Source organism: Camelus ferus, chromosome 2 (assembly GCF_009834535.1).
Source record: "Camelus ferus isolate YT-003-E chromosome 2, BCGSAC_Cfer_1.0, whole genome shotgun sequence".
NCBI classification, from domain to species: domain Eukaryota; kingdom Metazoa; phylum Chordata; class Mammalia; order Artiodactyla; family Camelidae; genus Camelus; species Camelus ferus.
In genome coordinates, this window is record NC_045697.1 from 52,928,130 (window position 1) to 52,953,507 (window position 25,378).

Consider the following 25,378-nt stretch of genomic DNA (forward strand, 5'->3'; position numbering starts at 1 on the left):
AAACAATGGCAGTTTTCTTTGGGTGGTAGAAATATGGATGTATTTTTCCATTTTTCTAATTCTCTTTATATGCAAGTAGTCTATAATGAATGTTACTTTATTAATAGAAAATAAAAAATGTTGAGGGACCATTTCGATTAAGTTTGATAATTATATCTTTTTAATGAAGATCTACTAACAGCAAAGTTGTGTTCCATGTGTATACTGTGGAGAAGTAGAATTCAAGATGCCTACCCTAGAGGAGCTTATCATATTTTGTGCCTATTTAGAGTTGTAACATAATAGAATTTCTGAAACTACTTGGTTGGTTGTTTTTGCTGACCTTCCATGGCTTTGTCCATACTTTGTTCCAATTATCATGCTCTCTTTTAAAAATTCTCTTCTAAATTTCCCTCAGATCTGTCCCTGAATTTGTCCTCTCTACTTTAATTGAAATCTTCATCATTTTTGCCTATTATTGCAAAGGACTCCTCGCTGGTTTTCATATCCCTATTTTAAATTTATTCTAACTCCATTGTTCTACAGCAGCTAGACTGAGTACTTTTTTCTGAAAGTTGATCTAATTCTACCATACTGATTCTTAAAAACCTTGGTTGCCTTCTCCATGTCTGGGATACAATCTCAGCTCCTTAAACTTTTTCATGATCTAATCCCTCCCCACCTTTCCAGTATTATCTTTCTACCCTGTTGCCTCTGGATAAACTTTAACATGTTTGGCATTCCTCATATTACCACATCCACTCTTCCAAGATTCTACTCGAACAGATCTTCTTTGCCTTCCTTAGAGGTATGTGCCTCCTTTGAGGTCCCATAGCATCCTAACTAAAGAGTTAATTGCTCTGACTGTAAAGTTCCTATCTCTTCTACCAATGTGTCTACTCCCAAAGTTAAGATCTTTGTTTCTTCTTTTTACACAACAGATTTATTCCTCTAGTAGTTTTCAGGTCCTGTCTACCCCTACCCCGTGACTTCCTTTTTTTTTTTAATTAAAAATCCTTTTCTTCTTTCTAAAATCCTATAAAATTCTTTGATTCTGTGGCCATCAGGGACCTGTGAATAGAAGTGATTCAGAAAATTTGAAGTGAATATGAAGTTTAAAGAATAAACTTATCTGTTTGGCTGCAGTTTCCCTTTTGTGTATGTTCAAGCATGATATGATTAGAAATGTATGTCTAAAAGAGCTCACTTAATAAATATTAAAAAAAAAATTCTAGGTGCTAATCAAATTCTTTTGTCTTCTACTTACTTTGAATAATCCCCTCTCCTACCCATGGTAAGATGATCTCCTATTGTATTAACATCAGCCATATAAAGCAATGCTTAAGGGTAAAAAGAACAGTCCTCTAGTATAGTTTCCTATGAGGTAGGAGACTCCTGGCTTGTCTAGGAACCCACTGACGTGGTATGTTAAATGAGATTAGGCCTATGTATTATTGTTCTGGGAGGAAGGTCCAATGCTTTCAATAGATTTCTCAAGGGGCCATCCTAGAATTTTTGAAGTTTCATGGTAAGACTATATCTTGTTTCATTCTTGTAATTATAATAGAGGTACATGTTAATTTCACTTATTTGTCTATGTTATAATTGAATAGAAACCTAAAAAGCTGTGTGTCCAGAGCAGTGTTTCCCAAAGTGTGTTCTATAGACCATTTGAATCAGCATCCTCTGAGGTGTCTGTTAAAAATAGAGATCCCTGGGTCCACACCAGGCTAGCTAAACAAAAATCTGTGGAGGCTGGGCACAGGAATCTGCATTTTAAACTTAACAATTGATCCTTAGGAATTTAGGTTTAAGAACCACTATGATAAAACCAAGAAAACGAACTCCTTCAAGTAGAGTAAATTAGTTTTATTATTTTTAATGTATTAATAGTAACTAACACTAAGCACTTAGTACTTGCCAGCTGCTATTGTAAATGTATGTTATATGGTTTAAGTAAATTAAATGGCTATAACAATCATACATTATTTAATGTGAGGAAACTGGGACATAGGGAGGTTAAGTAGACCAAAGACACATAGTAAGTGGTGAATCTGGGATTTAAATTCAGTCTTGGCTCCAGAGGTCAAGCTCCTAATTGCTACCCTAAGCACTTCAGGCAGAACATTTTATTAGTTTTTTCCAGGTTTTTTGTTTTGTTTTAGAGTTTAAAAAATGTTGATTCTTAATATTTACTATTATGTAAAGCTTCACTTTAAAGCAAATATTTAAAAAATCAGTTTTTCTCCTCCACAAGTCAATAACTGAAAGAGTCAAGAAAACATTTTCTAGAATACATAGCTAAAGTAGCTACATTAAGTAACTTCAACATGAGATAATACACTTTAAGCAAAATTAGAAACTCGCATGTTGAACATTTGTTGATTTGGTTGGTGTTAAATTTTCTATACTGTTTCTGTGTTTAAACTTGTGATAGCAAAATACAAATGTTTTGAAATAATATCTAAAAGAATTTTTTACACTCTGATTTATTACCGGAAACATAATTTGGTTTGAAGGATTTGGAATTCTGGTTGACCCCTACATGATTTTTCTGGATCATGTACTAGTCAGACAGCGGTACATGTTTATCATTGTGATTCCTGAGATGTAAATTATGCTGATTTTCACCTTTCCTGAATTATTTTGGTAATGTTAACTTATATTACTTTAACATATTAAAATCTTTTACTTTACACAACCAGTAAGGGAAAAATAAGCAACTCCACCCACTCCTCGGATATATCAAACATTTTCTTTGTCTCAGATATGTGAATGTAATTGTATACATTACCTAAGCTAGTTTTTTTTGGTGTTGTTTGTTTTGGGGGGGAAGTAATTAGGTTTACTTGTTATTATTTTTTTTAAATGGAAGTTCTGGGGATTGAACCCAGGTCCTCATGCATGCTAAGCACGCCTTCTTCCAATGAGTTATACCTTCCTCCCTAAGCTAGTTTTATCTTTAGGATCACAAAAAGTAATTTCCCAGTTTGCCAAAAGCTTTGACCATGAAGGCAGTTTTAGAGGCTTGATAAGCAAATAAATTTATTTCTATATAAAAATTAAAGGGATATGTTAACTCCTTTATAAATAAGAATATAGGTAAGAAACTATGGCGTAGAGAAATTGATTAGTCCAGAGCAAGTCAGCTGGCTAATAGCAGAGTAAGTTACTGGATCACTAATTTGATATTTTCCTCTACTTTTAATATTTTGTATTTTCAATAGTTGCCCATAGCTTAACATGCTGACATAAAACTAATTGGTTGTTGCTTTGTATTGATGACTGATACCAGTAATCTACTTTATTGGAACTCTTATGCATGAGACTCTCCAGGGTTCACCAAGTGAATCTCTATGAAAAATGATCACATTGAATAGTTAACAATTTATTGTTTATGTTAGGACAGTACCCAGCACATCTCAGGGCTCTTTAAATGTTTGTTAAATAAATACAAAATTTGGAAGATGTAAACATTAAATCCAGTAACTTATGTTCCTTTAAAACATTTTTTCCATAAAATTTTATATACATGACAGGGATTTGACATAAAACATTAAACATTTTCAACTGCTCACTTCATTTCCTTGTTTTTGTCCTGTCCCAGGTTTTCTATATCCCTTCATGTGCTTGCTCGCCCAATGCTTTCTCCTTGTTCCAAACTTAGAATACTAATTTCTCAAGCATTTTTACATATATGACTGCACTTTATTCTCTATGTTCCTGTAACAAATAGGAATCACCATACGACTAGCTATACTTTGTTGTGCATCTTCATGCTAGATGTGATCGTCACAACCTGTAGTAAGAGCCAACACTTACTAGGTGTTTGCTGTATAACAGGCATTGTTCTAAGTGCTTTATATGTATTAATTCACTTTATCTTCATAATAACTCTATGAAATAGGTACTACTACTACTATCCCCAGATGAAAAAATGAAGAAGAGAGATCAAGTAATGTGCCCAATATCACAAGTACTAAGTGATGGAAATGGGGCAGGGGGTAAAGTCTGCTGTTGAATTGGAAAAACTGAGTTTTCCACCTGTGTTTCTCCTTTACTGTCACACTGTTATACACACTCTAAACACTCTGACACCACATGTAATTTTTTCCTTCCCCCACAAAGCAGTTCTCTGCAACACAAGCTGGGTGTCCTGCAATTTAATTCAATTCTGACACTATCTACCTGGAGATGGTATCAGATCCCACAGGTTGAGCTTGGTTCCACAAGACTGCCCCTATCCCTTACCCCACTTCAGATGCCAATCAAAAGTCCAGGTGCTTTTGATTGGCATCTGTGCTTCTGACTTACCGACTATAAATCTGAGGGTGTCACAACTCCCTCCTTGGGTTTGATTAATTTGCTAGAGCAGCTCACAGAGCTCAAGGAACACTGACGTTTACAGTTTAGTAAAGGATATGATGTAGATGAACCGCCAGATAAAGAGGTACATACAGTGAAGCCTGGCAGATTCCCCAGCACAGGAGCTCATGTCCCCATGAAGTTGTGTGCATCACCATCCCAGTATGTAGATGTTTACGACCCTAGAAGCTCCTCAAACTCCATACTATTGGGATTTTGTGGAGACTTCTTCAGGTAGATATGACCAATTATTAACTCCACCTCCAGCCCCTCTCCTTTCTCTGGAGCATGGGGATCTGGGGCTGAAAATTACAAGCTTATAATCACGGCTTGGTCTTTCTGGCGACCAGCTCTCATCCAGGAGCCCACCCAGTCACCTCATTAAAACAAATGATGCTCCCAGTGCTCTTATCACTTAGGATTTTACAAGGGTTTTAGTTCTGTGCCAGAAACTGGGGGCAGAAATCAATATATATACTTTCCATTATCTTCAGTTCTTCACCATTGTTATATTAGCTCCCCAAGGTAGTTACAATAATAGTATCACATAAATGAAGAAAATGAGTCAGATATCAAGTAATTAACTCAAAATCACCCTAGTAAGTTACCTCTAATACCTGTACTTTTTCTACTATATCAGAGAAGGAAGTACAGGATAGGGGTCTTAAGCCAGAAAGGGTAGGCTGAAATCCTGGCTCTACCACTTGATACCTATATGACCTTGAGAAAGGTTCTTAACTTTGCCAGTTGTCTCATCTTTAAAATATGGATAATAATAGAACTTACTACATAAGAGTTGTGGGGAATAAGGAAATAACAAATAAAATGCTTAAAACAACAGTACCTTTCCATTCAATATAAGCTTTTATTTCCAGCCTACCTCTTTTAAGAAAACAAAAGAAAATAATTTGGCATGTGTGCTGCTCTGAGGCAGCAGCTGTAAATCAGAGATTAAAAGAATGAAGGCCGGTTTGGGTCCAAATCCCAAGCACGTGTTCTTTAGAAGGTTAGCCTCCTGGAATTTCAGCATCCTCGTCTGATAGAGAGAACAGTACCACTTTACAAAGTTAAGGCAAGTGTTTTAATAAATATTAACCACTGATCATCTCTGCACCTCTAGCAGCTAGCACGATGTTTAATGAATAAACAGTGACATAGTTAAGATGTCCTTTGTGATTTTCTTCACTAGTCCTCTCATTTCTTCCCTGGCATCATCCTATGTATTTTTAAGTTCACCCTTTCATCTTTTCCCTACTGTAAAGACCAAAGTAATTGTAAAGAAAAATGTAACTCATTACCACTTGAAGTTACCACTAACCTAGTGGTAATCACACCAAATTTTCAGCAGGTGGAATGTACAAATAGCACACTACAAGTCACCAGTACAGAAGGGGAAATGGAATTATTATCTTATTTACCACATTTAATGACTATCAAAAAATATTCACAATGTAATTAAGATGTATCTTTTTCTATTTTTAACCAAGTTCTTCTTCATTCCTAAGCTTTTACCACAATTAAGGGTACAAAATCCTGAAGTTAACATTCAACCCATTATTAACAAGTACTGCTCAAGAATTATACTTAAGTGAAATAATGTGTCAAAACTATTTTAAAAGCTATCTTACAAATAAGATAATTGCCAAAGATGCATTCTCTTCACTTTACATGAAAAATTATAAAAGTATTCCAAGTTTGATGGTTGCTCCACAACCAGCTGTGAAATTTCCCTAGGTTACTACTTGACAGAATATTGGAGAACTTTTCTCAAAACCATCTGTTTTCCCAAGCACATTCATATTGCTCCCAAAGTTCTTACTGCCCTGATTATAAATGAAAAGACAAATTAATTGAGGAATAACCCAAACAAATTCCCCTTTTGACAAGAATTTTTAAAATTTAAGATTAGGAATTAAATATTAATAGTAACTTCAGTGAAAAATAAAAATTTATTAATCTAAAATTTTGCCAAAAAAACCTTAAGCTAAGCAAATATTTTATTTAAGCTTAATGCTCTTTTTAACTCCTGCACGAATGCCAGATAGTTCACCACTATAACGTTGCTCTTCTCTACGAACTTCACGAACCTGGCCTCTTCTGCGAATTTTGGCTCTTCTGAACTTCTCCCGGTGTTTCACTCTGGGATTTCGATCAATCTTCTTTCTCCTGGGTGTAAGTCCCCTGTTTTTAGCAATCTGGTAAGTAATGGCTCTCTTTGCATTTGGATCTTCAAGAGCCTGTTCTTCAGTACTATTTTCTTCTTTCTTTCTCTTCAATTTTTGCCTGTCTTCTACTTCTTTATAGTATTTCAATGCAGCTTCTTCAAGAAAATCAGAATCATCAGAAAGGTCTGTAACAGCAGAGGCAGCAGCAGAAGTCTCTGAAACAGATTTTGGCTTGGTCTTCGTGGATTTTGCTTTTAGATTCAGTTCTTTCTTTCCTGCACCATCTTTAAGTGTGAGTAGATGACGAATCTCGGAGGAGAGCTTCTGATCCACAACTGACAGCTTGTTGATCAAATTTCTGTAGGTAACAAGCCTTTCTATGACAGGATGTCCATGTGCAGGGACTCTCTTAGCTTTCAGGATCAAATAAAAACTGATGTTGGAGCAGTAGTTCAAATAGAGGTTGTACTTGGTCCTCAGGTACTGGCTTCCTTTTCCGGGTGGAATGATCCTTTGTTCCACCAACCGGAGCAATGGCTCCAGCTCATCCTTCATCTCTGTCAACTTAACTTGAAGGTCATCTATCAGCTCCAAGAGCTCTGGTGATTCCTTCCGCAGCATTTTCAGCTTCTCTTTCACCGAAACTTTTGCCAAATCCTTCACGACTCGTGTCTCAGCCTCATTTACCTGAGGCACCGGTTTTGCAAAGGCCTCCACCCAGGTGACTCCAAAATCGTCCTCTTGCAGGTCTTGGGCTAGGCGCCGCTGAATGAGCTGTGCCTCCTCTTCCTCCTCTCTTTCCTCTTCCTCTACTTCTTGTTGACTCTGCCGGCCTCGGGACTTGGAACCATAGTCCGTGTCATAGTAAAGTTTTTTCCTATGACCCCACGACAAACTAGGATCCACCGAGGCCTCTGCCTCACTCTGCACAGAGCTCCCACCATCTTCATCGTCATCCTCCTCATCCCCCGTACTCTCTCCATCTTCGTCGTCCTCATCAGCAACATCTATGGCAAGCACCTCCTCCTCCTCATCGCCATCCTCCTCCTCGTCCCCACTCTCCACTTCGCTCCAGCCCTTAGTCAAGGCGGCCCGAGATCGGGCCTCATGGAAATCATCTACCTTATCCTGGTAGTAGCTGGAGTCCCCCGGTGAGGGTGGAGATTCTAAATCATTTTCGTCGGCCGGGCCGTGATCTGCCTTGTCTCTCGCAGCAGCCCACTTGGCCGCTCCGCGCCGCCGGGATCTCCCCACCATAGCTCGCGCGTTCTCAGCTTCTACACCGACGTCTGGCTTCTGGTCACCTCTGACCTCCACGCACCAGCCACGCGCTCCCGCAACGAGCTTCTGTTAACAGCCGCGCACTCTCCTACCACGCGCGTTTGCCGGCACTCCAGTTGGACGCAAGAGATTCCACTTCCTTCCGGTCCCCAGAATGCTCTCCGTGTAGCGTTCGAACCTCTACTTCCGGTTGGTCCTTCAGGCCGTTCCGTGCAGGAACAATAGGCATAGGAAGTTCAGTTCCCTGGAGCCCTTCAGAGAGACTTCTGTTCTTAATCTCGCGAGCCTGGGCGTGGCTCGGGGGACGGCTTCGTGAACGGCACGCGAAGTCGTCGGGACCGTGAGAGGGCGCTCTAGCTCTAGGCCCAGGAGAGGCCGGCCGGCTGTGTGGTGAGCTGCACTCCTTCTGTCCTGGGCGTCACCAACCGGAAGCTGACTGCTAGTGTATAAGCTTTTCTTGTTTACTGGAATTGTTTTGTCTTCTCCTGTAAGTCTGGCAGTTAATCAGGTTTTTGTCTCCGCAACGTCCAAGTATGACGTTTCTGGGCACCGGAGCCTGAGGCGGCGGCGGCGGCGGCGGGGCGAGAGCGCAGGCCCGGCCTCCGGGCGGGTGTCAGCCCCCCTCAGCTCCCTGCACTCAGGGCTCGGTTACTGCAGTGGGTATGTGTCCCTGAGGGTGTTGCTGAGGGCGACGGTGGAAATACTTTTTCCGAGGAACTCAACTGGGCGCAGCAGGCACCGCTCGCTATGTCTCTTTCTTGTAGTGGAAAGTGTTCCTTCTTTAAGATATTTTGGAGGTGACACATTTTATGTCTCAGGGGCGAACCCTTGGTGAACTCTCCAAACACTTAATAGGCACAAGGTGGCGTCTTAGGCTCTGGGAGAATAATGTGGGCGAAAGCAGACGCTGTTCCTGCCCTCGTGGAACTTGTCCAGCGGGGAACAAGCGTTGATCAAATAATCACTCAAAACGTGCCAGATTATAATTATAATGAGTACTGTGAACCCTTGTCCTGTATTACCCGGCCTTCAGCTGCTGAAAACACTCAACGTGCTTTTCACATCGCTGTCTTTTTGTACGCGCCATCTATCCTCCTTACCAAACAGGATTTAGTGCTCCCGCCCCACTTCGGAAAGTTCTGCCATACTGAAGAGCAGCTTAAGCATCACCTCTTCGAGCTCTTCTTTAACTCCCTTAGTTGTCTTTTCCTCAGTTCGTTTGTATCATCTGGTAGAGCTCTGTGAACTATAGTATTGCAAGCACACAATACAGTGTCTGGCACACAGTGAGTATTCAGTGAAGATTTGTTTAATGAATAAGTGTTGAAATTACAGTATTTGATTATCTGTCTACCTCAGGTGCTACGTAAACGGAGAGTGAATGATGCGTGGGGCTCCCAATATCCCTAAAGGAGTTAACCTGAGTTGGAGTGGATTTTAGGAATCATTGATTCCAACCACAGTGTCTTTATTGTACACATTTGGAAACAGAGACTTGGGGAGATTACATTAGCAAATCTAGCACAGAAACCTGGGACAGGGCTCCGACACCAGGCCCTCACATTCAGCTGTTACCAGTCCTTCGCCAATTCCGTGTGAATGCGTTTAAACTTTTTCCAGAGGGTAGGCTATGCGGGGTGGATGAAAGAAACCAAGAGCTCAAATTAAAGTATTTGAAGAAGAGGGTGAAAATAAGGGAAGAATTGGTCAAATTTGTCTTTAGAATTATTTCTAGGACTAGACGTGTGACAGGATTGCCCTGCAATCTAAGAGTAACTCAAGGTTTAAGTGTCTACACATTACATGTGATAGGTTCATATTCATTACATATGTTAGGTATTATGGCTCCTTCAAATGTGGGAAGTTAGAAGCTGACCTTTTGATAAGTTGCCAAAATTAATGGCAACAATTTCTTTGTCGAAAGCATAGTGTCATTACGTTATGAAAAATAATACAATTTTTCAGAAAAGTGATATTTTGAGCTAAATATTTTTAAAGTGCTAAAGGTTATCTTAAGCATTTAAAAACCATTATAAGATTTCAGGAACTATGGTTTAATGAATAAAAAAGGTGTGGGTAAAAGTCTTATGTTTTGATGGTAAGCACGGAATTTTTTTTTAATTGAGGAAGTTAAAAAAATTGAACTATAGTTCATTTACAATGTTGGGTTAGTTTCTGGTGTACAGCATAGTGATTCAGTTATTCAATATACATATGTACTTTTTCATATTCTTTTTCATTATGTTTCCTGTGCTATACATTAAGACCTTGTTAATCTATTTTGTATGTAGTAGTTTGAGTCTGCTAATCCCAAACTCCTAATTTATCCCTCCTTCCTCCCCATTTTGGTGATCATAAATTTGTTTTTTGTCTGTGAGTCTATCTCTAATTTGTAAATATGTTCATTTGTATCATTTCTTAAGATTCCACATGTAAGTGATATCATATGGTATTTGTCTTTGTCTGACTTACTTCACTTAGTGTGATTATCTCTAGGTCCATCCATGTTGCTGCAAATGGCTTTATTTCATTATTTTTTATGGTTTAGTAGTCCATTGTATGTATGTATGTATGTATATGTGTGTATGTGTGTGTGTGTATATATATATATACATATATATATACACACACACACAACTTCCTTATCCAGTCATCTGTCATGTCATCTTCCTTATCCAGTCATGGACGTTTAGGTTGCTTCCAGGTCTTTGCCTATTATAAACAGTGCTGCCATGAACATTGGGGTGCATGTATCTCTTTGACTTAGAATTTTCTCTGGATATATGCCCAGGTGTGGGATTGCTGGATCATATGGTAAGTCTATTTTTGTTTTTTTAAAGAATCTCCATACTGTTTTCCATAGTGGCTGTACCAAATTACATTACCACCAGTCGTGTGGGAGGATTCTCCTTTCTTCACACCCTCTCCAGCATTTATCATTTTCCCCCCAGCATTTATCATTTGTAGACTTTTTAATAATGGCTCCAGAATTCATTTTTGAATGTATATTTTAATATGTTTTGTCATTCAGCAAATATTAACTGCTTACTAACTGTAGCAGAATGCTACATGCTGTAGTAGATCCAAAGGTGAATTAGCCACAGACTCCTCTCTCAAGGAGATTATAATCAGGCAGAAAAGAACATATGCATATGATTACTAAAATCTAAGGCAGTGTGTAATGTAAACCCAGTGCTGTGAGAGATCAGAGGGTTGAGAGATCACCTCTGGATTGTTATTCTGGGAATATTGCTTAAAGGATGTTGCATCCAAGCTGGGATGTAATTATATCTTTGCTTTAGGTGTGTTAAATTTTCATTATATCTAAACATCAAGTTCTATTTAGGCACATAATGAATCTCAATTTTTCTGTTCATTTTTATTGATAACTATTTAAGACTTTGTAGTCATACTTAACAAATGCATATGCTGTTATAGAGAAGGTAGAAAAATATTTTAGATATTTTTAATGGGAATGATCACATTGCTCTAATGTTATTTGGTTTATACTAAACTTTACATTTCCTAACTATTTAGAATAGAGTTGCGATATCCAGTGCATATTCAGAAAGTATTTAACATTCTCAGATCTTTTTGATTAACAGTTCAGAAGTCAGTTCTTCAGTTCGAGCAGCTCCCATAGTCTAATCTTCCATAGCTTAATCTTGGAATTATTTGCCACTTAGGTGAGGAAATTGTTTTCTTTAAAAATTTGTATTGCTGAAAAGATGGATTAATGCTTTATTATATCATCAGCCTATGAAAATTAAAAAGAAAAACCCTGTGTCCTCAGAGAAAAATAATAAATATTAAATAACATTTGACATTTAACCATTGTGTTTGTGGCAACTATAATTTATCATCAACTTGAATCTTTATTACATTATTGTGATGCCTGGCTCAGGAGCTAGCAAACTACACATAATAAGGGCCAATAGTTTTTTTTTAAAAATACCCTTTTGCCTTATTCTAAGTCCTTTGTGGGATTTTTTTACTGTAGAAGGTAGGGGTTTATGAATGACACATAAGTGATATTAGGACACTTTCTTCAGGACATGAGTTCTGATTGTTGAAGATACTCTACCATCAGATTAGCTTAAACTGATCTCAGTTTCTCCTGGACTATGCAGCAATAATAATAGCGAACATAGAGAGTAGTTATTATGTGTCAGTACTGTTATAAGCCCTTGACGTTCATCCCTATGGGGAAGTATCATGGTAATCTCTAATTTAGGAAGCTGAGGCACATGGAGTTTAAGTGAGGTCATAAAATTAGTAAATGGTAGAACTAGATTTGAACCTGGACAGTTTGGCTTTGGAATCCAGTCTATATTATAGCCACCTATTGTACTGTATTGGCTTTCATATATTCCCTTAATAGATTTTTTTCATTTCCAGTCTCTGCTATAGATTTGATTCAGCATCATCAGATGTATCTTTCTAGAATATAATTTCCATCATCCCACCCTTTTGTTCAAAATCTTTCAATGACTCTCAGTTACTATCAAGATAAAACTCACAACATACATACTTCCCCAGTTTTGCCTCAAAGGAACCTTTCTAGCCATACCTTTCATTCCCCCTCCGCAACTAAAACCTTCCATTCTAACTTAAGTGCTCTACCACTCTTTATTCTTCAAACATTGCTTTGCAGTTTCCTTCTCTCTTTGCTCATCTGTTCAGTATTCTCATAATTACTTATGTAAGAATTTACAAATCACTATAGACATCTTTTTGGCTAACAGGTTCGCAGACGGGTCCAAAATGGGGCCATATGAGGCTGTTTGAAAAGCTATTATTGTTAACAGGGCGTTGGAGACAACTTGGATGCCCATCCCTGGAAAATGTCATTGGTGAACAGCATGGAATTTAGGTGCATAGAGGGACCGTACATCTTGGTTTGCTTAGTACAGTCCTGCTTGTTATCCCAGCATAATTATTAATGGCACCCTTTTTTACTTTTATAATTTAGATGATAAATTATATGGTAATTACACAGTGATTGGCAACAGTGGATGATATATCCACATAGCAACATGAATGGATCTAAAAACAATGTGTTTAGGGGAAAAAAGTTAAAAAGTGAGATATGTAGTACATATGTGCAACAATACAACAGTACACATTTTGTAAGAACACATACAAACAAAATAATGTACATTAAATACAAAGAATAGTTGCTTATGGGGGAGCAAAGAATGGGATGAAGCTTGGAGATTAGAAGAAATAGGAGAGGAACTTTCCATGGACCAATAATAATAATGTGCCAGGAACTGAGGAGAATAACTGCATCTGAGGTTCAGTTAAAAACAAACAGACAAAAAATGACCATGTACATCTCTAACTTAAAGTCCTTTAAAAGCTTCCCAACATCTATAGGATCAAATTTATATTCCTCAAGAGCTGACTGCCACATACATTTTAAACTTTACATCTTACCACATGCTTACTGCTACCACGTGTGCTGTAGCCTTGCATATATACATAATACATGTATAATACATGTAAACATTGGGCTAAGAGCTAAAGCCTTTATTGTATAGAGAATGAAAGCTGACTAAAGAAAAAAATTTTATATGAACTGTGTTTCAAAGACCTTCACCATCAAAGCTATAATTACTATTGTATCAATAGTTAATATATAAATATTTGTGTCTGTAAGCTTCCTCATGAATCTTGTGCAGGCTGTGCTCTTTCTTACCTCCTTTCCTTTACATTTGTTTCTTTTATACTTTCTGGAGAACTCTTATTCATCATTTAAGACTAATTTTAAATGTCACCTTAAAAGCCTTTTCAGGCCTCACGATGAAGAACTTCCTCTTTTGCATTCCCATGCTTTATACAGATCTCCCTCCATTAAATCTATAAGCCCCATTAAGTCTGGATCAAAGTAGGCATTTTTTAAAATCCCTAGAATCCAAGCCAGTATTTGAGAAACTCAGTGTCAGCATACAAAATAGTAGCCTTTAACAATGAATTGCAATGTCTTTTGTATTTCTCTGGTCATCAGCATAGGGTTTTTTTTTTTTTAAAGTCACATTTAAAAGATGATGAAGTATTTAATATATGGCTTTTGTGAACTTAAGCTAATGGTTAAATGTGTATTTCCTTTTATCCCAGTGTCACAGACTAGGTTATGATGACTGAAGTTGTCAGAGAAGTAACTTTTTTAATGCTCAGAGAAGTAGTAATCATAAAAATAATTTGAGAGTGATGATGGGAATTACCATATTCTTGGTGTTAAAAATGATTAAATTATGATTAATCATAAATAATAATGAGTGATAATGGAAAAATGTATTCTTGGTGTTAAAAGCAATTAACTTATTTAGATAATTTAATATACTCACAGGAACTCTTTGAACTATTTTTGGGTGCAGAAAAAGAAGAATTATTTTTAGATGTAAGAAAGAAAATAGAAGAGATGAAGTATAGTTGCCATCTGCTTTCATTTCTGTCGGAAACCACTTACTCTGAAACCAGTAGGTTATAGATTCTTTTTTGCAAACTAAGGTCTGGATCTATTTAAAGACATGAAAATGCTAAAAGTGATTTGGAAGCAAAATATAGAACTTCTACTAAAATATGAAATAAACATATGAACTCTTCTAAGCTTTTAATTAAAAATGACTAGGTTTGGTAGTTTTAATTACAAAATGAAGAATTTAATGAAATTGTGACACTGCTTTCCTTTCCAAACTCTAATCCAACTAAATACTGCATAATTATTTTCTAAACATTATTTTATACCTTTTTTTTGGTCATGAGGAACCTTGTAGATATAATTATACATATATATATATATAATATTTATAACTATTTATTCAATGATAATTATAGCTTTGATGGTGAAGGTCTTTTGAAACACAGTTCACTTAATTTTTTTTCTTTAGTGAGTCTTCATTCTCTACATCATAAAGCCCTTAGCCTAATATTTAGGGCCTGCCTTTACCTGGCCCCAACTTATTTTTCTAGCTGCTATTCTACTTTCATTGAGAAACTCTACATTCTGGTCCAATACACATTGTTTTCTTTCTCTTTTTGAGATTTCTTTCTCTTGGCTTTTATTTATGCTGCCCCACATCTCAATTCTTAGATGGCCTTCAAGGCCTACCTAAAATCGTATCTTCTCTCGGCTGTATTCTCTGATATGCTTCCTTTCATTAGAGCTAATAGCCCCTTAACTCTTCCTATGTTAGGATTTTTTAAAATTGAAGTATAGTTGATTTATAATATTGTGTTAGTTTAAGGTGTACAGAAAAGTGATTCAGTTATTTTTTTCAGACTATATTCCATTATAGGTTAGTACAAGATATTGAATGTAATTCCTTGTACCATACAGTAAATCCTCATTGCTTGTCTATTTTATATATACTAGTTTGTATCTGTTAATCCCGTATTCTTGATTGTCCCTTCCTCCCTCTTTCCCACTTTGGTAACTGTAACTTTGCTTTCTATGTCTGTGAGTCTGTTTCTATTTTATATATAGATTTATTTGTATTTTTTTTATATTCCACATGTAAGTGATATCATATAGTATTTGTCTTTTTCTGACTCACTTCACTGCTTGTAATAGTCTCTAGGTCCATCCATGTTGCAGTTGGCAATATTTCATTTTTTTATGGCTGAGTAATGTTCAATTATATATATATGTATGTGTGTGTATGTATATGTATGTGTATATATGGTATATATGACATATGTATGTGTATATATGATATAAGAAGATATCATATATATCTATATATCTATATATATATCTATCTTCTTAAGTCAGTTGTCTGTTGATGGGCACTCAGGTATTTCTGTGTCTTGGCTGTTGTAAATAGTGCTGCTGTGAATGTTGGAGTGCATGTATCTATTTAAATTAGAATTTTCGTCTTCTCTGAATATTTGCCCAGGAGTGGGATTGCTGGATCATATGGTAGCTCTATTTTTAGTTTTTTTAGGAAATTCCATACTGTCCTCCATAATGGCTGCACCAGTTTACATTCCCACCAACCGTGTAGGAGGGTTCCCTTTTCTCCATACCCTCTCCAGCATTATTTGTAGACTTTTTGATGATAGCCATTCTGAATGGTGTGAGGTGATAGCTTACTGTGGTTTTGATTTGCATTTCTCTAATAATTAGCAAAGTTGAGCATCTTTTCATATGCTTGTTGGCCACCTGTATGTATTCTTTGGAAAAATGTCTATTTAGGTTCTACGCTAGGATTTTTAAGCATTTTCTCCATTGTGTTAAGACTGTTTATATACTTGTCTTGTATTTTCTGCCAGATATATCACCATTCATCTCTGTAACCATTATGATATTCTAATACAGTTACTTATACATAGTAAGTACCAATAAATAGCTAATGAAATAATGAGTTAAACTGAGTTCTGCTAAATTTCAATAAGATATTAGAAGTTAGTAAAAATAACTTAAGAATTTAACAAGAGTCTGCAAATGTGACATTGATACACCTCTATTTTTGATATTAAAAGATAACTTAGACTTTATTCTAGGAGCAGAGGAGAACCATTGGAGGTTTTAAGCAAGGCAAGATTAGAGAATTGATGGAAAGAGGTGAGGTTATAGGCAGGAAGTTAGTGTGAGGCTCTTACAGTTATGATAAATTTTATTGTCTAACTAGGGCCCTGGGAATAAGGGTATAAAAAGTACACAGATTAACAGCTATTTATGAGCTGGTATTATAGGCTTAGTGTCTGATTAAGTATGAGGGGGTGAGGAGTAACAGTGACTCAGGTTTCCTTGGATGACTAAATGGATGATGGTACCCTTCACTAAGAAAACTCAGGAGGAAAGAGGTTAGCAGGGTTTAAGAAACAGAGGGAAATAAGTCTTGGACATGCTGCATTTAATTTTGCACAGCGCTGTACTAGGTGCTTAAGAGGGGTGTGTTGAAACATATGAAATACATGGTCTCTGGACTCCTGTTGCCATATTGAACTTTCATTTCCTCCAACAGCCATGTTTTCTCTCAACTCCAAATTGTTGATATTTTATTCATTCCTAGACCACATTCCTCCCTTTTTTGCCTGACTTCTACTCATCTTTCCTCTGGGAAGCTTTCCTTGACCCTACCTCTCTCTCTACCAACATCTGTGCTCCTGTGGCACATTGTACTTGTCATGTAAATCCATTTGATCAAAGACCATACCTATTTTGTTCACTAGTATCCCTGACATGAAGAATAGATGCAAACAGATTCTTGTTGAGAGAAAGAATAAATGAATAAATGATCATTTGAATTAAGGTAAGCAGCATTAGCCTTGTAGACCACATACATGCTTGCTATAATGGCAACTTTATTTCAGTGTCTTAAAGAGAAAATAAATTTTAAACTTATTTAAACATTTTTAAAATAAAAATATGTGGTTGCCCCCAATTATATGAGGAAATTATAAGCCAAAATGATAGCTATATTAATTTCCTATTGGTACTGTAATAAATATTGGTGCTGTAAAAAATTAGTTGGGGAGTAATCAATTATTGCACACTTTGAGCCAAAGTGACTTATTTGAAACTCTGAGAGAGATACAAAAGAATTATGTAGTGGTCTTGAATGAATTTGATATTTAAAAAGTATTTTTACTGGATATTCCTCACCATGGATTTATGCTTTCTCCTTGTTACTGGGGAAAACAGACTTAGTATGGCACTTAGATATGATGTAAAAACTGAATAGAAGAGTTAGAACAAGAAAAATTTTATTTCCTTACCCATTTTCCGGAATCTTTATAATTCCTTTTTGTTGTTACATCCTTTTTGGGGGTGTCAGTTGCTTCTGCTCTTTATGAATCCCTCTCTGCATCTAGAAATTGTTAATTTAGTATGAGATAAATTGTACATGTATGAAACAAGGTGAAAGTAAAGTAAGATGCCAACTCATGTAAAATGATGCAAAGAGATATAAGATGAATTTATTAGCAATGAAGCAACTGAGTAATGGAATGAACAGAATGGGATGACATAAAGTGGGGAAGACTTACTAAAATTAGTTTAAAAGATTTTAGGATTTTTGACAAGGATTGGTAGGAAGGAAAAAGAAATTTATGGTGAGGAAATAACAGAGTAAAAAAGATTCTGATATAGGAATTAGCAAATCATGTGTAGGAAAAGAAAAGCAGACATATTTGACTAGAGCAGAAGCCTCCCTTGAAGATATATTAGAATTTTCTTAAAGCAGCAAGGGACCAGACCACTGGAGTTAATTAATTGGAAGGAGTATATTGTTATTTGATGAGTTTCCTGGAAACCTTGTTTATTATTGCGTCTCTAAAGAAATTATTGTGAAATCTAAACTATTGTTTTTCAAATGGATTTTTGGGGGTAGGCTGTTTGTAAATTAGGCCCAGCCCAGAAGGTGGTGAGACAGAAGAGCTCTGTATATGGTCAAATGACTAACATGTAGTATCCCAAATAGCAATTCTATGAAAAGCCACTGCAGGTGCAAGTTTCTTTAGAAACAGACCACAACACAGGTGCAATTGTCCTTATAAACATTTAACCACAAAACACTTAAAGTCTGTGTGGAAAGCCATTGGGAGAAAAAGATAATTCAGTTTTTTTGTTTGTTTTAATTGTTTAATTTTTCAAAGAGTTTAAGATGAAGTTTCTTTCTCATATTTTGAATTCTTTTTAAGCTTAGTTTTTGCCTCCTGATATCTAACTATAAATTTTACATACACTGTGATTGGATGCAGATTAATACTTGAAGAAATTCTATATGCAAGAATCAAAATGTTTAGGGTTAAAAAATGTCAATTAAACAAAGGTGCAAAAATAATCCAATGGAGGAAAGATAGCTTTTCAGTAGTGATGCTGGAGCAGTTGAACATTCATAGGCAAAAAAAAAAAAAAAAAAAAAAAAGAACCTTGATCTAAGCCTCACACCTAATATAAAATTAACTCAAAATGGATCATGCACTGAAATGTAAATGTAAAACTCTAACACTTCTGGAAAAAACATAGAGAAAGTCTTCAAGATCTAGGACTAGGGAAGGAGTTCTTAGTCTTGATGCCAAAAGCGCAGTCCATAAAAGGAAAAGTTGATAAACCAGACTTCATAAAAATCCTATTTAGAGGATGAAAAGACAAGCTGCAGAGTGGGAAAAAATATTTTCAAACCACATGTCTGACAATAGACCTGGTATTTACAATATATAAAGAATTCACAAGACTCAACAATTAAAAACCAAATATTCCAATTAGAAAATGGGCAAAAGATAAGAAGAGACATGTCAGCAAAGAGGAGAAACAGATAGCAAATAAGCAGTAAACACATGAAATTATATTCAGCATCACTAGCCATTGGGGGAATGTAGATTAAAACCACAATGAGATTTTACCACAAGCTTACCGAAATGACTGAAATTAAAGAACTAGTTGACACCACCAAATGCTGCTGTGGATGCAGAGAAAGTGTATCACATATATTGCTAGTGGGAATGTAAAATGGTACAGTCACTCTGGAAAACAATGTGGGAGTTTCTTAAAAAAAAAAAAAATGCAACTTCCAAATGTCCCAGCAATTGCACTAGAAGGGATTTATCCCAGAGAAATGAAGATTAATTTTGGCACAAAAACCTGTCATGTGACTGTAACAGTTTTATTCATAATGGCCCTAAGCTGGAAACAACCCAGATAACCTTCCATGGATGAATGGTTAAACAAACTATGGTACATCTATGAGTATCACAGAATACTACTCAACAATAATAAGGAACAGACTTTTGATACAACAGCCTGGATGAATTTCCAGGGAATTAGGCTGAGTAAAAAAGCCAATCTTAAAAGATTATATACAATATTGTTCCATTTATACAACATTTATAAATGAAAAAATATAGAAAGAGAGATGAATGGTTGTCAGGGGTTAAGGAGTGAGTGGATGTGGTTATAAAAGGGCGACAGGAAGGATCTTTGTTGTGATGGAAATGTTCTTTTTTGACTACATCAGTATCAGTATCCTTGTTGTGACATTCTTGTCACAAGATATAAATGTTACCATTGGAGGAAACTGGGTAAAGGGCACACATCATCTCCCTGTGTTATTTCTTAAAACTGCTTGTGAATCTACAATTATTTCTAAATTAAAATTTTAAACATAAAGTTGAAAAATAATGTCCATTAGAAATTTTTCCATATAAATATGAAAAAATATCGATAGCTTTTGGTTTTGTGGGAAGTGAAAGAGACTGAAAGGAGGCTTATGCTCCACCTTTAGCTTTAGAATGACTAAGATTGATTCAAAAATTCAAAATAGATTCTAAACTTATACAATTCAAATGGGGAAAAAAGTTACTCTTAGAAAGAAGTGCATGGTGTTATTACTATGTTCTCTCCTTCACTTTGCTATAGCTTTGGGGGCCTTCTTTCCTGCTACTTGTCCTGTGCAGGCCAAACTCTTTTCCCATTTTAGACCTTTTACTTGCTGATTCCTTTCTTCTTGGGAGAGTGTTCAGCTAAGTCTGTGGAAGGCAGAATAATGTCCCCTCAAATTTACATGCCCTAATCTCTAGCACCTATGAATTTGCTACACATTATGTAACAAAAGAGACTTTCAAATGTGATTAAAGTTATGAGCCTACAGTGGGAGATTATCCTTTATTATCTGGATGGGCCCAGTGTGATCACATGAGCCCCTAAAAGCAGAGAACTTTCCCTAATTGGAAACAGGAAAGATGTTGCAAAAGCAGAGGTCAGAGAGATTTGAAGCACGAGAAGGACTTGACCCACTATTACTAAGTTTTAAGATCAAGAGGGCCACTGGCCAGGGGATGTTGTCAGCATCTAGAAGCTGAGAACAACCTCCAGGTGACAGTAGGTAAGAGAATGGAGACCTTGACTCTAAAAGCACAAGGGACTGAATTCAACCAACAACTTGAATGAGGTTGGAAATAGATTCTCTACAAGAGCCTCAAGATAATTAAGACTCAGGCTGGCTGACGCTTAGGTTTGTTTCCACATTGTGAAACCAGAGCAGTGAGGGTGGTGATTGATGGCAGTAAGTTGAGTTCTGTTGCCTCTTGTTAAGTCATGGAGGAAGTATCTAACTTTCTTTAGAATTTAGGGTACTTAGCCATTCTTGATGGTCAGCTGTGAGCCCTAGTTGTCAACGCTGTGGCAAAGGAAAAATCACTTTTTATCACTATGGCTATTGTAGTAGTCTATGAAAGAAGATAGAGGCTTGGACTAGGGTGACAGTGAAAATGGAGAGAATCAGATACATTTGGGATATACTGTGGAAATAAAACAAACGTGACATGGTGATAAATTGAATGTGAGGGAGAAGAACAGAAGGGGATCAAAGAAGAGGATTTTGCCTTGAGCAACCAGGTGGGTGGAGGTGCCATTTACTGAGATGAGGAAGACTAGGGACAGAAAAAGATGGGATTGGAAGTGTGAGAGTGACTTGGTCATCAAGAGTACTGCTTTACCTGGTTACGTTTTAGGTAACTGTTAGACAGACAAGTGAAGATATCAAAGAGAAAGTTGGATACAGGAGTTTGTAGCTCAGTGGGTAAGGGAAAGTCTACAGTTATACATTGGAAAGTCACAACGTGTTCTACATTAAAAAACATAGGATCAGATAAAATGAATTAGGGAGAGGATGAGAGAAAAGAGGAGGCTGAGGATCAACCTTAATATTCAGAAGAAAATTCAGCAAGATGCTGAACAAGAATCATCAGTGAGGTAGGAAGAAAACAAGGAGAGTATATTCTGTGTGTCTCAAGAGAATCAAATCTTTGTCATGGTTTGAGTATCCTAAATATAATAAGTTATGTACAGAGGAAGTGAAGCATTGGCCTATTTCAGATCATCTTCTAAACTCAGACTGTTTGCTGTATAGGACATTGAAACAAAACTTGACTAGGAGTAAAGAAGGTGAGACTAAATTACCTTAACATCTCTTTCATACAAATGAGTCTATACTGAAACTCATACTGTAAGAATCTCATAGATAAACATGGAAAAATAAACCATTTTTTGGTGAAGAATTTAGAACATGTGGCTAAGCTCCCAGTTTTAACTCACTTGAATGGAAAGGGTTCTACTATTCACATTTTACATTTTTTTAAAGTGAGAATTACAAAACCAGAGATAAAGTGGTTTAAAATACATAGTACTATTATATATATGTATATATATATATCACTGTAGTATATATAGTACTAAAAATTCATGAAACAATTTACGTATAAAACAGAATTGTAAAATAAATAGAAACCTTAGCTAAATTTTCAATGTAAGCCTCTTTGTTAAAAAAAGAAAAAACTTTTATTAGCTTCTTGCTCTTTTATAGTTAATGCTGCTAGTTATTCCCCTCCTCCCCCATAGGCTTCTAGTCTACCAATTTTCAAATTTTAGTGTACATCAGAATCAACTGGAAGCCTTTTTAAAAATACGTATTTCAAAGTTATATCTCCAGAAATTCTGATTGGGTGTAGCCAGGAAATCCGTATTTTGACTAATATTCCAAGTGATTCTAGGGAAGACGATCCCTGAGCCACACTTGACAAAACACTTATCCTAATCCTATATTGCAGCATAGGTAACTCTCTCCTGGTGACAAAAGTGCCACTTGGCACTCTCCACACTTCATTAAAATAATTTCTTTTAGATGCATGTTTTGTATAATGGAATTATAAAACTATAAGGCTGAAAGAAACTACAGTTAGAGATGAGGTACCTTAACATCTTAGGTGGTTGGTATTTGTTTTGACATCCTGACCACACACTAAAATAATGAACCTTCAGATGTTTCTTTTTCTATAAGATATCATTATTCATGTGAATCTTGTATATTTTTCTTAATTCCCAAATAGTTTCTAGGTCCTATGATAGTAGAAATTAAAATGAGAGTAAAGTTTGATAGTGTAATAATATTGTGTGTTCTAGTGTCTGGCACTTTGTTCTTGCTAGACATTCAATACATTGAAGGAGTGCAATTATGTGCAAGCCTTTAATTCTGCTTTCATTCTGCCATTTTTTTTTTCTTACTGCGAGCTGTGAAATCTGCTTGCCTACTTATAGTCCTGAAGTATTTCTTTACTAACTCTCAAAATTATAGGAGACTCTTAAAAAATTAGAGAACTGAAAACCAAAAGTAAGGTAGATTTGGTGTTGCATATAAATGTAACCAGAATGTTCTTGGAACAAACCTTGCCTAAGAGACATTCTAACATTGCAGTGGGAGGTAGAGGGATGCCTTGTCTAAAAGCTCAGGCTTTTTTTTTTTGTCGTCACTAATTAATGAGGAAAACTTTTACAAGAAATACTGCAGTGACAGTGTTCTGTTTAGGCCTATCAAATGAGCATCATTTCATGGGTTTAAATTCTGAAAGTTATAACTAGGTGAGCAAACACAAAGTTTGCTTTAATACTATCAAATTGTGACAGCAACGGATACATCTAGCATCCACCTGTTTCTAATTCCAGTTCCATGTTTCAGCTTATAAAATAACTGAAAGTAATGATAATGTGTATATATTATATATGTGATCTGTAATATATATGTTAAACCTGGTAGCTTGGTTAATTAAGGACTAGCAGAAAGAGTTGACCTAAGATACAATAGGAACCTTAACAGGCTTTAATTCTTTCCTTTTCCTTCTCTTTCCTTCATTTATTGTTCTAGGCACAACAAATATCATATTATATTTGATTTGAAAACCTTGTTATCTAGATAATAATGTTGAGAATCCCTATTTAAACATTTTTAATGGACTCCTGCCTTGAAATTATTTTTAGTCTTCTGATTTAATTATATAGAATAAATGTAATATAAAAAGTAATTGCACATGGCTTTGGGGGATATTTTGGAAAAAAATACATAAATCTGAGCCATACATTTCTTTCCAGTGCAGCATTTAAATTTCAGACTTCAACCACAGTTGTGATTGTTTTTAGTTTGTTAGCTGCCTGGAGTGTTATTTTAAGAAAGCAGAAGCACCATCATTTGCACACTCCTTGTAGATCACACATCTTAACCCTGACATTTTAGCTCCAGTTTTTCACAAGAAGTGAAGTCAAGATGAAGAACTATTTGCTTTTCTGGGGAGTCCTGGCTATTTTTGTTAAGGCTGTTCTTGTGACAGGTATGTAGTATTTTGAAAATGAACCCAGATAAAAGGAAAAATAGAACACAGATCTGTTCTTCAGATTTAAACATTTATGTTTGTGCTTTGACTGGCCAGCTAGCTGGCTACTTTTTTCTAACATACCTTAATCTTTGTGTGGACAGTGATATTTAGATAGATATAACTCACTGTAATTCTTTTTATTCTTTTTTCTCTTATTTGTTTGCCTACCTAGAGAATAAGAGAATAGGTATTTCTGGATAAGTATAGATAGCTATATTTATACTAATACACCTATATTGAACCTGGAAAATCAGTGATCCTCTCCTTGAATGTCTCAAATGTATATTCTGGAGAAATGAATTAATAATTATTGTAAATACAATATGGAGTGCATTGGGATTTAATTTCCTCAGAGAGATTGTTAATTCTAACAACTTTCCTGGAGCTAAGTGTACAGATTTATTATGACCCTTAACAATGTTTAATGTTGTACAGGTTTCCTACAACTTGATGACTATGCTTCGGTTATTTTGTTTATTAACTTTTTAAACTACTGTAGAAAATGGTTTATTTTCTGAATATAGAAGTACAATGTTTAACAATTTTCATTAGAAGGACATATGAATTAGAAGTCATATAATTAATAAGCTGGTTTATTCTAAGACTTACTGAGCTTATTTTTTTCTTGAGCTTATTATTTTAAGACAGAGTATGATGTAATTAAGAGTAGTTATTTTGCATATGTTTTATACTAATTTAGCATTAAGAATAGTGAACTTCTAATAGTATTTAAACCATAAAGATATTAATAGTAAACCATGTATAATATATGTATTTATACATATATAAATATACCTATAAACATATATGTGAAACATATATATGGCTATGTATGTGTAAAAGAGCTATCATTTACTGAGTAATACTATTTTCTAGGCATTATGCTAACTGCTTTACATATACTATTCCATTCTCACAATAACCATTTGAGAGTATGTACCATTATTATTTCTGATACATAGTTGAGCCCACTGAAATTTAGAGAGGTGAAGTAACTTACCTGAGATCACACAATAAACATGTGGTAGGTGGAACCCAAGACATCTGACACTATAATCCACACTCCTAACTACTTTCCTATTATGCCTTTATCAGAGAATAACTTTTCAGTAAACTCACTATGTTCATTTCTAGTACTTGTTGTTAAGTCTATTTTCTAATTTGTTTGAACTAAGTTAAGTTAAACAAGTATTTATTGAGCACCTACTATGTCTCAAATGCTCTTGAAATACAGTAAGGCACAGTCTATAATAGCAGGTTTATTAGGAAAAAATACTGCCTGTTGATGAAACAGAATGTTTGAATCTTGTAAATCTTGGTGAATTGGAAGTATTTGTACATTTCCTGGTAGGTATATTAGACTGCCTAATATTTTTATATAATAATAGTAATGATGGTTTTTCCTAGGTTTCTGGCAAGAAAATATAATGTATACC

At 35.7% G+C, this 25,378-nt stretch overlaps 2 protein-coding genes across 3 annotated transcripts in view; one reads left to right on the forward strand and one right to left on the reverse strand.

The window, feature by feature from the left end:
• Positions 1-25,378, forward strand: part of JCHAIN (joining chain of multimeric IgA and IgM) — a 36,935-nt gene that overhangs the window by 6,544 nt on the left and 5,013 nt on the right. Inside the window, exon 1 of one of the 2 annotated variants that reach the window (XM_006188676.2) lies at positions 23,674-23,897. The exons of the other annotated variant lie outside the window; for it this stretch is intronic. Within the exon in view, the coding sequence (XP_006188738.1) occupies positions 23,834-23,897 (64 nt within the window). The 5' untranslated portion in view covers positions 23,674-23,833. Of the gene's footprint in view, positions 1-23,673; positions 23,898-25,378 lie in introns of those variants that run through there. 2 annotated transcript variants of the gene reach the window in all.
• On the reverse strand, positions 2,847-7,953 carry UTP3 (UTP3 small subunit processome component). Its single transcript, XM_032458582.1, has one exon. It carries the CDS (start codon positions 7,764-7,766, stop codon positions 6,342-6,344), a length of 1,425 nt encoding a protein of 474 aa, XP_032314473.1. The 5' UTR covers positions 7,767-7,953; the 3' UTR covers positions 2,847-6,341.